This window comes from Rhinolophus hipposideros, assembly GCF_964194185.1.
Source record: "Rhinolophus hipposideros genome assembly, chromosome: 4".
Lineage (NCBI taxonomy): Eukaryota > Metazoa > Chordata > Mammalia > Chiroptera > Rhinolophidae > Rhinolophus > Rhinolophus hipposideros.
In genome coordinates, this window is record NC_138050.1 from 83,004,714 (window position 1) to 83,020,585 (window position 15,872).

The window sequence follows — 15,872 nt, forward strand, 5'->3', positions numbered from 1 at the left end:
TTATATGAAACTATTTCCATGGTTTGGTTTGGCATACTCTTGCTTAGAATTCTGAAGTGTCAGTATTCTGTACATTTATGTCATAATTTAGTGCCTGAAAAAATTAGTGTCCATATTCATATTCTAATTATGAAGGAGAATTGTGTCATTCTTTTTAGAGGAAAAATAACTGAAGATTTTTTACTTTTATTTTTAAATCTTAGCTTAAGACTGCTGTAAATGAAAAAATGTTAAAGCCTACAGGTAGAATTGTAGGAATAATAAAAAGGAATTGGAGACCATATTGTGGCATGCTTTCCAAGTCTGACATTAAGGAGGTGAGTAGAGAGCATGTTGCTATGTAATAAAAATTGATACACATTTAATAGAACTTACAGCCCACCCGCTTACCCCCACCCCAATTTTTGTGTGTATGTGAAATCTTTTTTCCTAATTTTCTCTAGTCAAGAAGACATCTCTTCACACCAGCTGATAAGAGAATTCCTCGAATTCGGATCGAAACCAGACAGGCTTCTACATTAGAAGGACAGAGAATTATTGTTGCTATTGATGGATGGCCCAGAAATTCCAGATATCCAAATGTAAGTTTGAATTATTAATCTTATTTTAGACTATTTCATTTAAAATTGCTTTTTTAATGAAACTAGAATCAAACATGCTTATATATAAAATTCATACTGAAACTTAAGAATATTTCACAACCTGGTAAGTAGTGCATTCAGTATGAAAATTAATCTTACGAAATTCCAGTATAAATCACTTGATTACTTTTGCTCAGAATTCCAAATAAAGTTTTTTGATGGGACTACAAAAATGGTGTTTGAGGCCTAAGTAGATGCTAATAAACAGATTTTGAAGCTACTGTATTTGAAGCACATTTTAAACTTGATAAGACGAGGCCTTCACAAGTCTCCATCATGAACACTTGAGAAGTCTTGTCATTATCAACTTCAGTGTACCAAGGGGTCTTGGTACCAAGTGTACCAAGTGTACCAGTGTACCAAGTCTTATCATTATCAACTTCGTTTTTAAGTAGTTAATGGATACATTAGAAATACTAAGGTGATACATAAATGCTCAGTAACTTAATGTGATAATAAAATATCAATCACCAAATATAAAGCTATATAATACACCTTTCTGATAATACCTTTTGGTTTTAGGGACACTTTGTAAAAATTTGGGTCAAGTTGGAGATAAAGAGACTGAAACTGAAGTTTTGTTGCTTGAGCATGATGTCCCCCATCAGCCTTTTTCACAAGCTGTTCTTAGCTTTCTACCACAGATGCCCTGGACCATTACTGACAAGGTGAGCTGAAAATAATTCTTAGTAACTTTGTAAATGACTACATCTGGGCAATTTGTTTGCTTTCTGTATGTTTTTAAATATGTAAAAACCATAGTCCCCTCCTCCCCACATTTAGTTAGATGCAGAACTTTTAGGTATTACAGAAATTATTTGCTTTACTGAAAGATGATTTTTTTCTAGAAGACCAGCGTTAACTTATGTCACATTTTTCAAAGGCGAGGAAACCACAAGTTAACAATTCATAATGTCTGGTTATCATTAAGACAAAGTGTTTTTATTTTTTTATTTTTTAAAATATAGATATTAGGGATTTTGTAAACAGCTGTGTTGGTTTTGTACCACCAAAACAGATTTTTATTAATCATGTGGCATCTTCTAGGACATGAAAAACCGAGAGGACCTGAGACATCTCTGTGTTTGTAGTGTGGACCCCCCAGGATGTACTGATATAGATGATGCTCTGCATTACAGAGAACTGGCAAATGGAAATTTGGAGGTATTTGTATTGTGCTTACATTCTTAAACCAATAGAGTTTCTTTCGTTCTTGAGGTCATTTTCTTTTGATCCATTGTAGAATTTGTGAGTTATTCATGGCAAATATAGTCAGTTGTAAGCTACGAAGACTAATGGGCATGGGTCAAAAATTGAAATGGTAGATATGATTAAATCCTTTTTCAGTTTATCTAAATATTTTCTCATGAAAACTCTGTTTACCCAGTTGAGCATGTTGACATTTGTATTTTTATCTTTTTAAGGTTGGTGTTCATATTGCTGATGTTAGCCATTTTATTAGGCCAGGAAATGCTTTGGATCAGGAATCAGCCAGAAGGGGAACAACTGTGTATCTTTGTGAAAAGGTAAATGTGTTACATTTAAAATGGAATATTGATGCATGCTTATAACTTTTTCATCATCTCTTTTATTCTTAATAATAAAATCATCTCAGGTGTTTCCTGAGGAAGGGGCAGCCTCAGTATTTAGTGAAATTTGATGAATAACTATTGTATTAATTGTGCATAGTCAGTTTGTAAAAATCATGGGCACTTTTAGCTTCTTGAAGAGTCACAGTTTGGAATAGTGCATGAATTAGCTGAAAGCCCAATAATACATAGAATAAGGTGGCCTTAAATCAGTGAAATACAGAAGTGGTTTTGTTATTGAGCGTCCCAAATAACAACTAGGTATAGTTGTTATAAATTGTTGTGTAGCATTTAACTTACTGTTTATGGGTAACTAATTAAGATGTATTTTCGTTTTTTTATAAAGTTGAGTCTATTCTGTCAGTTAACTGTTTCTTCTCCTTTAAGTATGATCCCATAAACTTACAGACAAAAATTATGACAGTAGAGGGGAAAGTTAAGCTTAGTCTGTTAACGAATTCATTATCAAAGTTCTGTGTGGCTTTTTTCCATAAAAATGGAGTGTCTTTCTTTTTTAGTATTTTCAAAACACCAAGTGGTTTGTGTTAAGCCTTAGAGAAAGGCCAGTCATAGAGCTAGTAGTAGTCCGTTATCTAGTACAGACTTACTCTCCAGACCAGAGATTTCGGACTTTCAGAGGACCGTTGGGTGGTTCATGTAGAGTACTTCCACTTTGATCCACTGACAGAAGGTCCAGTTTTCTTTCATTACTTCCCTTTGTAACCGTTTTTTTGCATACAGATTTTTCTAGAAATAGACTTTTTATTTCATGATTTCTCAGTTCTATTCACAAAGACCAGAATATTCTTTTTTTTTTCTTGTTAAATTAATGCTATTTGAGAATAGAACGTCAAATAAATGTATGGATATAGCTAAGTAATCTGTGGCTCTACTTTTATGTTCCAGAGAATTGACATGGTTCCAGAGTTGCTTAGCTCTAACTTATGTTCCTTAAGATGTAACGTGGACAGGTATTTATGCACGGCATGGTTTTTTGTAAGCACATAGAAGTTACTACTTTAACTGATTTCCATGAACTAACACTGTCTGTTTCCTCCCATAGGCTGGCATTTTCATGTATTTGGGAAATGAATCACAGTGCTGAAATCTTAAAAACAAGGTTTACCAAAAGTGCCATTAATTCAAAGGTTAGTTTCATGGTTAACATTTAATGTATAAAATTTTTGACACTTTTAACAGTGTTCTGGAATGGTTTGAAAAAGTTAGGCTTATGAAGTTAAGAAATTTTCCCCCAGGGAGGGGGTTGGTAAATGAGGGTAAACTGGATCAAATATATGGAGATGGAAGGAGAACTGACTTTGGGTGGTGAACACACAGTGTGATATATAGATGATGTAATACAGAATTGTACACCTGAAACCTGTGTAACTTGACTAACCATTGTCTCCCCAATAAACCTTAATTTAAAAAAAGATACGGAAGTTGGAATACAAGGGGAAAAAAAGAAATTTTTCCCCAGTGTTGCAAAACAATCTAGTTTTTTGCAGTTACCTGCCTATTATTTCTTGATGTTATTTAGAAATGAATTTAATGTAGCAGTTCTCCTGTATTCAGAAACTTATAAAAGGTATATGATTGAGAAGACCAAATAGATGACTTGTGTCCTGACTCAGTATTTGAAGTTATCCCAGCTTGTGACGGTTAGCATTTTAAAAGTTGGCCTGTACCTACCTCATCTTCTTGTTTCTCATGTTTATTCATGGAAATGATGTTGTAAATCATAGCTGGAGCCCGGCAGACCTGGCCTGAGATGTGTGTTCAGACAGAACTGGGCAGGTTGTCTTCCTCATCCTTTTCCTTTTTCTGTACTTTTTCCCAGATTCCCTTGTGATCTCCTTTTGCTCTGAATCTTCCTGTGAGATTTGCCAAACTCCTTTTCTTCCAGTGATGCTATTTCCAAATTTACCTTTTTCTCGCTCTGTAACATCATTCTTTCTGTTCTGATCAACTATTATAGTAGCTGGAAAGAAAGCAGTGTTAAACTGGTAAATAGTGATGTGTGAATGATTTAAGCCTTCCTAGATTTGTATTTTTAAATAGGAATGAATTCATAATTCTCTCTGGCTTCAACAGTATAAATTATAGGAAAAAAAATATTCAGTGAACATATAAGAGAAAACATTTTTAGGAGGGTAAGTCTTAGCTGCTGGTAGAGAAGTTGACTGTCCCAGTAATCTGACCTGGCTTACATCATGTGACTCTCTTATGTTGTTTCTTATTTTTACTTGTGAAGCTACTTTTTTTGTTTTTTAATAAGCTGAAAATTTTTTCCCTGATGAGTGAAATAGGAACAGAAGCAGCCATTTGTATATTTGGATTGAAATTGGAAATTACTTTAAATCTTTTTCTTCTATGATTTGTCCCATTTGTAGATACTTAATTTGGGGTGTTGAGTAGAGTTCTTGCAAAGCATGATGACTAGACTACTAAAATTTTCTTAATTATTTGCCACTGAGTAGGAGAATAATGATTTTCTAGAAAGGATTTCACTTTACAGTCATTATCAGAGAATAATCTAACCTTACTTTTTATTTTAACATTACCTAAGTATTTATACATTAACTGAAATATGAAAGTAATTAAAGTTTAAACAGTTAATTTGCTAACAGTGCCACTGTATTTAACATAAGTTTACTTATGTTGTATAATGCATCAAGAGTTGAACCAGAGTCAGTGGAACTGTAACAGCTATATAAGATGTCAGAGAGGTAGTACATTTGGGGAGGAGGTTATCACTTTGTGAGGGTTATAAACATCTATTACATTGTTTCATAAACCTGAAACTAACAATTAAAAGAAAAAAGTTAATGAACCAGAAATCATACTTATGGAGTATACATATTATAGTTAGGAATTTCTCTTCTGTTAATGATTTTTTATGTTTTCCAAAATAATGGCTTTTATGTAGTGGAAATACGAGAATGTAGTAAACCAATTTTATAATTTATAAGAGTTATATTAACATGTGGTTTCTTTTTTAGGCTTCTCTTACATATGCTGAAGCTCAGATGAGAATTGATTCAGCAACCATGAATGATGATATTACTAATAGTCTCCGTGGACTAAATAAATTAGCTAAAATTTTGAAAAAAGGAAGAATTGAAAAAGGGTACATTTCAAAAATATTAAGATATTTCTTAATTCATTGATCTTGGTGTTAAAATAACTTGTGAGCTCTTCAAAGTGTTTTGTGATAGACAAGGATGAATTATTTAGTAGGCTGAAGAGACACATCCTGTTTCTTCTAGCTACCTTATCTTAAGTATTAGCAATTTGATTCTGGACTCATGTTTTTTCAAAAGTTTGGTCCTCGTAATTTGTTGTCCTAAAAATTGATGTGTTTGAGTTAAAGATCTTAAAGAAATCAAGGAAGGCAAGCGCTCCTGAAGACTTTTCTATGGATCATTTCTAATTTTAATTAGAAATGAGTTTTCAGATTGAACATTGGTTTTTAGTGTAAATAAATATAGAGAAAGTTCTTGCACTTTAGAGTTGGAAGAGATTTTAGAGATTATTTAATCCAACACCTTTAGTTTTTGAATGATTAATAAGAGTTACATAGAAGCAGTCTTCCCAAAGATCTGATAGCTAGTGGCAAATTCACATCTTTTACCTGTTGTATCATGGCGTTTGCCTAACTACAGAAGGTACAAGGAGAGTCCAAGAACACAATCTTGTTGAAGTAAAGTAGTTAAAAGACATTTGGTTTTTGAAAGACGCCATCAGCTATGAGAATAAAGCAAGTACACGACCCTTTTTGATGTTGGTGTCTGGGTTCCCATGCCCATCCAGCGGAGGGTCACAAGCAGTTACTAAGTGTTTTGGTTGGGGAATGCAACCTCTAGATCTGCACCGGTTCATAAGATGTGCCTATTATAATAAAAAATTTAGTTCCTGAGTTGCACTAGCCACATTTCAAATGCTCAGTAGCCACACGTGGCCAGTGACGACCATATTAGTATGGATAGAAAACATTTCCATTCCTGCAGAAAGTTTCATCGGACAGTGTTGTTCTAGGTAGTTAATCCTGAGCCACTCCTATGTCTGCTTACACCTCAGTTTCCTGGGAAATTTTCATATGATCTTAAGTATGCAACTTGAAACTGTAAGGATAATTTGGATGCAGTAAAACCTAGTGAAACTGTTGCTCAAGCTTGTCATTTAGATGTAAACAAGAGGACTGTATTTAGATTTTTTTTTTTATGAAACAATGAAACATTGTTCAGCAAATATTTGTTTATTGAAGGTTTACAATCTGCCAGGCATCAGAAGAAAGTTTGTGTAAAGATACTTTATAGAAAGTTTGTTTTAAAAGCAACTGAACAAAATACAAATTGGAACCATAATTCATTTTGGTGGTTTTAAAACAGGATATGTAAACTTGGCATTTGTAACATAGCTTTTCATAATTAGGATAGAAAAGAAATTTTTTAACTTCAAAAATGGTCTTTAATTTTGTAAATAGAAGGTTATCTACTAGTAAAAGCTATCCTTGAATATTCTCAGCCTTAGGGAGAGTTGAGGTAGCAATCAATATAAAAAAGACATATTTTGCCTTCTTAAAGGATATGTTCTGTTTTAGCTTAAATTATGTCTATCTTAAAGGGTAAATGTTAAAGGATAAATGGATAGTGTTCTATGAAGAAAAATGATCAAAATGTGATTAGTTTACTTTGCTTTTTAAGTCAAGATGTACTAATAAACACACATTAGATCTGATGTAGAACCTTGTAAATACTGCATAGCAAGAAAGGATTATTTGTTGGGATTTCCTCTCTAGTATTTCTCCTGCAGCTCTTCTAATAAAGGTAAGGAGTTAGAGAAGAAAAGGACTTGGCTCTCATATGCCTTATATTATTTTTTTCCCCTTTCCGTGATTGTACAGGTTACCCAGCCTCACAGAAATTCTAAGTTTTAGGTTGGTTTGTAGCCGACCTGATGAAAGTAGTGGTAAGGTGTAAAGAAACATTAGCCTTACCTTGCCTTGTGGGCATTTACTTTTCAAAGGAGAGCTTGCCAAGTCATAAATGAACCGTGCATGTAAAGCACTAAGCATAGTATGTTATGTGACACATAGCACTCATGTATTAATAGCCATCCATGTTTGTAACAGACCAGTAGCTGTAGTTTATCAGTCTCCTCTCCGTTGGTTGAGTGTATGCGGAAGATACCTTTGAACTGTGGATCTTCTAATGTTTCTCATCTACCCTTAGCACTTCCTTTTTGCCTCTCTTCATCATTCCTCACTCCTGTATATGGTTTTCCGTGGTAAATAAAATGCTGCCAGTCACCTTTATTTGTAAAAATGATTACAAACCCATGTAGCTCAGTAAAAACTCATATTAGGTTGGTGCAAAAGTAATTGCGGTTTAAAAGGTTAAAAATAGTTGCAAAAACCGCAGTTACTTTTGCACCAACCCAATAGCTTGGGTATAGAAGATACTGAAACCTTCAGAAGCACAAGGACTCCTACTTTGTTGTGTTCCTGTTGTGCTCTCTTGTTAAGTGCATTTTAGATCTGTAAAATAGTAAGCTTTTTAGATATGTAAAATATCCGTGGAAATAGAACATAAAACTTAGCAGATGGTCATACAGCCTTCAGAAGAATAACTGTTACCCATTTGCTATAGTCATTTTTCTGTTTTAAAAGAATAACTTCAAGAATTACGTTTTATTACTGGCTCATTTGAGTAATTCACCTCTTTAACTTTTATTTAGGGCTTTGACACTTTCTTCTCCAGAAGTTAGATTTCACATGGACAGTGAAACTCATGATCCTATAGATCTACAGACCAAGGAACTTAGGTATGCAACTTTTTTAATGGGCGTTCAATTTTTTAATGGGCATTTGATTTTAAATGTAATGTTTGTTAGTAAACAAAACATTTATACCCAAAATGTCTATTTCTAGTAGTGTTACGATTTCTGTTGTTTTTTTGACTTATTTACTTTTCTATATAGTTTATATCCCACTTTTAAGTTTTTCTTAACATAAAACAGATTCGTATTAAGATAAAAAAATTTCCAATTTGAATTGGTTTGTCTTGATGTGTGGTATATTAGCACTTGACTAATAGTTACAGTAAGCAAAAGAAGATTGCCCTGGCTAATTACTTAAGAATTTAATGTAGAACGTACTGTGGTGGAATAAAATAGTGATCCCAGGGCTTTGAAGCCAGACTGCCCAGGTTTGGACCCTATTTCTGCTGCTACTGCCTATATAAAGGGGGACAAGTTACTTGATCTCTCTGTCCTCCGTTTATTTGTGACTGATAATGGTACCTGCCTCACAGAGTGTCGTAAAGAGTATTCATATGTTGTACTCAGCTATTGTTGCTATTGTTTTACTGACTTAGTTAAGATTTAGGAAGCAAGGAAATTTGGAGTTAAATCAGAGTGAGGCCTCTTTTCCATGTGTCTTATGTAAGGTAACTCTGAAATTAAATTTGCATTCATGCTTTTCTAGTAGATGACTGAGGATTAAAAATGAGAATATACTCAAGTTTGTTATTTAGGACCAGTATGTGCTTCATAGCATTAGAGCTAAAATTGAAAAAAACAGTATTATAGTAGGGGGGAGCGTCTGTGCAGATAAGTCTAACGTTAATCTGAACAATCAGCCCAGCGCTAGGAGGTTTTTTGAGGAAAAAGTTGAATCCAGTTTTGCAAAATCACCCATGTTTTCCTACTAATTAGAAGAAAAACAGTTCCAAGAGATTGTCCCCAAGAGTATGATAGGAGGTGTTGTTAATATTTCAAAAATTAATATACTTTAGGAATCTTGTCAAGAAGTTATATTATCTAAAATGGAAACATGAACGAAAGATTAATAATACATATTCAGTGACTTGGGAGAAAGAAAGCACTACGTAAATAGAGTAGATCATTTATTAAATGAAGTTTTAAATAGACATACATTAACTGTTTAGAATGAAAAGAAGTATAAGATTGGTTAAGAGTTTGGAAGTCAGATTATGTGGACTTGGATCCTGTTACTTCTAATAACTCTGATCTTGAGCAGAGAATAATGGTACACGGTTTTCTCATCTGCCAAGCAGGGCAAATATATATATATATATATATATATATATATATATATGGCATAATAAATGTATGAGTGTGTGTGTGTGTATCACAGCGCAAGGCCTGGTCCATAATAATCACCAGAGTATCGTAAATATGTCTTCATATTGGTGACTCAGTGAAAGTTTTAATTCTTAAACCTAAATTTGTGTGACCTAAACTTTTATTAGTAAACTTCATTTTTATGGATTTATAGTTTAAATTCTTTTTATTTGGACTCAGTAAAAAGAGGTAAAAATGTTTGTCATTTAGATTTTACATATTATGAGTTAGTAAAGCTTTTTTTTAATGCAATTTGTAGTCTCCTTTAGCACAAGATTTACTCACGCAGTAGATGCATAATAAGAGATTGTTAACATAGTAGCTGAGAAAGAGAGCTCTCAGTTACTCAAAATCTACATGTTCACACACACATACGATGTTTATGTAGGAAGTATTCCCATTACCTTGTAAGTAGAAAAGGTAACCTGTGAATAAATATATATAGAAGTTTCAGATTCTCTTAATGATTTTTTTTCTTTGGCAGAGAAACAAATTCCATGGTGGAAGAATTTATGTTACTCGCCAATATCTCTGTTGCAAAAAAAATTCATGAAGAATTTTCTGAACATGCTCTGCTTCGAAAACATCCTGCTCCTCCTCCATCAAATTATGAAATTCTCGTGAAGGCAGCTAAGTCAAAGGCAAGACCCTACAGTTTGAAGTTGTGTCTGTATTTGTGTTGTGACCTAGCCATAGCACTGAATAATCAGTCTGTATTCACATCTCCGTAAAAGTTTTCTTGTTTCTTGGTGCAAAAATACGCCAGTAGTTCTTCCTTTTTATTACTGAAATATATTTTATATGTGCCATTGTGTAAACTTAAGGTGTACAAACATGTTAATTTGCTCTATTTATATAGACTTAAGTTATTTGCAGTATCCTAGACATATGTCTAGGGACATATGTCTCTGCCTTTACCTGTGTTCTTTATGCCTGTGTTACTTTACGCCTCCTCTGAACTGCCAACTTCAGACTTACAAATAACTTTTGTTCTCTTTATCTTCAACTCAGTTAAGTCCTCTGTATATCATGTCCCTAAGAAGCAAGTCTATTTATTGCATACATTGTTGAATTGGATTATTTTGAAGACATGATGGTCTTGTCTTCTGATTTTAAAATGTTTAATATGGTGCTTTTCCCCTCCTCTTTATTCACAGAATTTGGAAATTAAAACTGATACAGCCAAGTCTTTGGCTGACTCTTTGGATCGGGCTGATTCTCCTACTTTCCCGTATCTGAACACTCTGTTAAGAATATTAGCCACTCGCTGCATGATGCAAGCTGTGTATTTCTGCTCCGGAATGGATAATGATTTCCATCACTATGGCTTAGCCTCCCCAATATACACACATTTCACTTCACCCATCAGAAGGTACTTTTTTCTTGTGAAATTAAAGCAAATACAAAAGTTAATTTTGAATTTTAAAGACATTCTAGTGCTGACATGGCGTGATTCTTATTTCTCTTTTATATATCTAGATATGCGGACATCATTGTTCATCGGTTGTTGGCTGTGGCTATCAGGGCTGACTGTACTTATCCAGAGCTGACAGACAAACACAAACTTGCAGATATATGTAAAAATCTCAATTTCCGGCACAAAATGGCCCAATATGCCCAACGGGCATCAGTGGCTTTTCATACACAGGTATTTGCCCTCAGTTGATAATGTTAGGAGAGATGATGTTTTGTTCATTTTTAAATTTCACATTTTTGTTAATTTCAAAATGTTTAAGACAGTTCTTAATAAGGTTGTATGTTATTTTACAGTTGTTTTTCAAAAGCAAAGGGATAGTAAGTGAAGAAGCCTATATCCTGTTTGTAAGAAAAAATGCTATTGTGGTGTTAATTCCGAAGTATGGTTTAGAAGGTACTGTCTTTTTTGAAGAAAAGGACAAACCGAAGCCACGGCTTATTTATGATGATGAGGTACAGTATGTCTACAGTTTTATTTTTTTTTTTGGCAGGGGGAGAGGTACTTTTTCTTTGATAGGTTACAAGTGGTACCTATAAAGGGTAAAATTGTTTTTTGTACCATACAGAATTTAATTATGCCAACTAGGTTTATCATTGTTCAGTTTCTCACCTCGGTATATCTTCACACATACAAATGTTGACGTTGATGTCTTTCTTTTGTACCATGTAAAGTGCTCCCCCCCTTCCCAAGGAGAATTTGAATTACATTTTGCTCTAGGTGGAGAGATGGATTATAATAATGGAATAAATAGCTGCTTAGAGCTCAGGGAAGGGAATTTTCCTGTTTTCAGTGTCTCTTATCCGACACACTTCCTACTTCCCTAACCTTAGTATAGAAGTATGAAACAATAAGCTCTGCCTGCAGTACCTTTGTGCTCGTCTGCTAGACCAATGAGGCGCGAATCCTGAGATGAATGTATCATGGGACCATCTTAATGAAAGGAGGAAGTATACACATAAATAGCTCATATTTATGTGAGGCTCCTAGGTCAGTGGTTTTGTTAAATTGAATCCTCAGATGTGCTTATTAAAGAGTGAAATGATTTTTAAATTTAAGCTTTTAAATTAATGTGAAAGGTATACTCTAAAGAATTAAAGACTCGAGTGTACTAAAGTAATTAAAAATAGTAAAATGTATTTTGTTTAGATGCCCTCACTTAAAGTAGAAGATACTGTGTTCCATGTATTTGATAAAGTTAAAGTGAAAATCATGTTAGACTCGTCTAATCTTCAGCATCAGAAAATCCGTATGTCCCTGGTGGAACCACAGGTAAGTCCAGACTTTCGCTGTCTGTTGTAATGGAGTATATTTTGGGAAAGACGGATATGGTTGTGTTCCCTCTGTTTAATGATACAGGGAGTCCGGTAAGTCATGTGGAGGACAAATGCTTGCATAGCAATTCCTATTTTCTCACTGATCGCCCGAAGCCGGCCGGGGGATCAGATCCCTAGGATTCTCCTGAGGTCACTGGTACCAAAAGCAGAACTCTTTGAGACCTCCCTCCTAGTCCTTTTTCACTTTGTGATCAAAAGCTGCACTTTTGAAGATTAAGATGAAGTGTATTTCACGTAAGACATTGGTTCTTAACCTCGTTCTGCCCCAGGACAGCTGAGGCCTGTAATGCTGGCAGTCAGTAGCCGGGCTAGGATAACTGGACGTGTTATATATAGTCCAACACACTTCCCAAGTACCGTGTCTCACCTGCTGAGGTCACGTCCGCCTTTTATACTGTGGAACCACTGTTACTTTGTGTTTGAAATGTATACTTTGTGTGGAGAACCGTTTCTAAACCCATTTTTCCCCGATCTGTTGAACTTGAGAGTGTCAGTGGGGAAGGGGAAGATGAGAATAACATTTATTCCTTATTTTATGCTTTTACTCACCCTTATTTTTCCCCATTTGCATTATTTTAGATACCCGGAATAAACATTCCTACTGATACTTCTAATATGGCCAATAATGAACCAGAGAGAAAGAAGAAGAAGCTTGAAAAATAGCTATAGTCAACAAAAATCTTCAAGGATTGGTTTCCTTTAAAAAAACAAACAAACCTGAGAGAACACTTCTAAACCTAAGAAGTGTGAGAAAATTTGTTATTTTTAAGTACATTTTAATAATTTTAAAAATTTGCATTTTTATCAAACTGTTGACTGTGTTTGTCCCATCATACTACTTCATTCCTGGATTGCACAGAACTATTTATGCAGAAAAATTGAATTGAATATCCATCACTTAAATAGTTACAGGATAGTAAATGCAGGGATCTCTAAAGATCATCTGAAGGGAGCATTTATCTGCTCATTGAAGAGTAGATTAATTTCACCAGTAATTTGATTAATATTGATACAAAAATACTTCCCATTTCCTATGGAGAAAAATAGAACATTTTTAGATGGAAGGAGCAGTGTGTTCTCTCTAAATCTTGAAAGCTGTGTTCGGTGTGGCAGTTTTCAGATTTCAAGACAGTGAAGTCAAGGCCTGTCGGCGAATTCAGTATTTAATCTCCTTTGTCATTTTTAAGTTAACTATCTTACGTTGTCAGTGCTCTTCCTGGTAAAAGCCTCTTGCATTTTCTTAGCAATCCTTGAACAGCTGTGACTGTTGGGAAATTGGATATTGTAGGAAGGCGAGATGTAAGGTATTTTGATCTGACTGGAAAAATGGTGGTTTTACCCAGTAACAAGTGTGATCATCATCCCTGACCTGTACTTCAGATACCTCCCCCAAAATAAGACATTAGGGTTCAAAGAACAGAGATGGGTGGCACTTTAAATGTCACATCATGTTCCTTAAAAAAGCAGTGATTAATGGCTTTTAAACTGCACATATATCAAATTATACAGGACAGGGAGGGTTGTATAAGTACATGTTAAAGGGAACAGATTGAAGTACTACAGTTTGGCGTAACAGAATGACTGACTACCTTTCTTAACCACAAAGATTAGAAATGATTAAATTGGTGTTTTCAAATACTTTGAGTTACTTTAAACCATTTTACTTTGCACATTCAATTTCTAAAGTACTTACAGTGTACCAGGCTTATCAGCAGTCAAGTCAACTCTCTCTGCCTTGAAGGAGCTTGTGGTACAATGAGAAGAGTGGCAAGTACGTCAATAGACATCCTAAGTGGGAATAATTACAATGTGTACTTCTAGGCACTCAATAACTGTTAAATGATTCCAGTTTCCTGTTACGGAGGAAAACATCATACATTGAGACAGACCTTGTTTTAGTTGAAGGAAGACAGCTTTGAGTCGTCTTGGATCCACATAATGGCCCAACACATTAAGAGCAGGAGTCAGGGAGCCTCTTCTGTGAAGGGCCAGCCGGTGAGGCTTGGCCAGCCATAGTCTGTCACAACCTTAGTACTCACTGTCCTGAGGTTGCAAAAGCAGCCGTGGACAGTACGGAAACAAAGGGCATGGAGATATTCCAACAAAACCTTTATGGATACGGACATTTAAGTTTCATCAATTTCATGTGTCATACATTTTTACTCATCTAATTTACACCACAGCCTCCGCCCCAAACCATTAAAAACTTCTTTGCCCCCCACCCTCACCCCGCCATAGATGACTTGCAGTAGAGGAAAAGGAGGCTTCTTGGTAGAAGGAGGCGAGGACTGATCTTAGGTCTCTTATTTCCCAGTTTGTTTTCTTGTGCCTCATTTACGAGGAAGGCCCAATTCAGGCATTAGTAGTTCAATATGACCAAAAGCCTTGTTTTCACCCTTTTAAAGCCTCTTCCTTGGTAAATCTAAAATGCTTCTAGTACCAGTACTTATGCTAAGCAGCTTACATGGAATATCTCACTTTAAAAGCTCTATTGGGTAGGGTTGTTACCTCCATTTAACAGATGAGAAGATTGAGGTTTTGTGGCTCAGATCAAGTAGTGGAGTGACAGAGAAGGTGTGTGAGTCCAAGTTCCAGTCACTACGTTGTTTCTTGACTTGTGCTATTCAAGAAAACGTAGCCAGGGAATCGCCTACCTCTTGGATCTAGAACTCTGTACAACAATCATCTTACGTCTGTTTGGATTCTAAAGCCTATGTGATTAAGGCCTCAACTTCCTAATGCATTATCTTTAGCAGCGGCTTGTAGCTAATGGCTTTAATGGTTAGTGTGTTGGGGGAGAGGATGAGCCAGATACACAGTAAGAAACTTGGAGATTAGCAATAAGCTTATAAGGTGCGAATAGTAAGGGAAAAAAAATGACACAAAGATAATGTCTTTATTTCCTAGGGCTACATGCAAACTATTACTCCCTTATGAATCAGACAGTTTTTAAAAGGTGATTTGTAAATACGAATATACATTCTCCAAAATTCATATACCCCCCCAAATTCATATACCCATTCTACTCCCAACACGAATGTTTTTAAAAATGAGTTACATGTCTGCCGAACCATCACTTCACAGGTTTCAAGCCCTACAGGAGCTCCTGTCACCGTCCTCAGTCTGTCCTCGCCCTCCCCAGCTCTTACGCCTCTCCCAGCCAAATCTGAGCTGGAAAAGATGTCTCTCCCTACCTTAGGGGTAGGGAGACCTGGGCATCCCACATTTACCCTACTAACGCAAACAATATATGAAGATGCTGTTACTTCTACCATTTCAGTACTTACACTTCCTAACGTAGTAACGGCCCAGTTATCACTGCAACTAAGAATTTCTACACAGATAGTTCAAGAATGACAATTTCTGGGGACCTGCTTAACTTCCTCTTAAGTTAAATTTGTTTTATACCTAAATCAGGTTTACTTTCACATAGGTTATAATTTAATTCATCCATATATTCACATTTTTATATAAAAGACGGACTCCACAGCAATACATGTTCTCAGAACTGCTGAATTCAGTGCAGTTCCCTGACCCTGTAGGATGGGACGCAAATGATTGCTCTCAAATTTTTTATTGTTAAACACTTTTAACACATCACTCAAGGTAAGTACAAAAATATTTATTAAAAAATAAACTTGCACTTCAGCAACTTGTTGAAAGTTTCAGGAGATTTTGTTGGTGT

At 35.2% G+C, this 15,872-nt stretch overlaps 1 protein-coding gene across 1 annotated transcript in view; it reads left to right on the forward strand.

The window, feature by feature from the left end:
* Nucleotides 1–13,824, forward strand: part of DIS3 (DIS3 homolog, exosome endoribonuclease and 3'-5' exoribonuclease) — a 25,932-nt gene extending 12,108 nt beyond the window's left edge. Inside the window, 16 exon segments of the mRNA XM_081045899.1 lie at nt 204–317; nt 444–581; nt 1,164–1,170; nt 1,173–1,309; nt 1,689–1,805; nt 2,066–2,167; nt 3,137–3,201; nt 3,294–3,378; nt 5,233–5,360; nt 7,970–8,056; nt 9,861–10,017; nt 10,534–10,748; nt 10,856–11,024; nt 11,147–11,305; nt 12,000–12,122; nt 12,767–13,824. Coding sequence (XP_080902025.1) covers nt 204–317; nt 444–581; nt 1,164–1,170; nt 1,173–1,309; nt 1,689–1,805; nt 2,066–2,167; nt 3,137–3,201; nt 3,294–3,378; nt 5,233–5,360; nt 7,970–8,056; nt 9,861–10,017; nt 10,534–10,748; nt 10,856–11,024; nt 11,147–11,305; nt 12,000–12,122; nt 12,767–12,850 — 1,887 coding nt within the window. The 3' untranslated portion in view covers nt 12,851–13,824.
* Nucleotides 13,825–15,872: the final 2,048 nt, after the last annotated feature.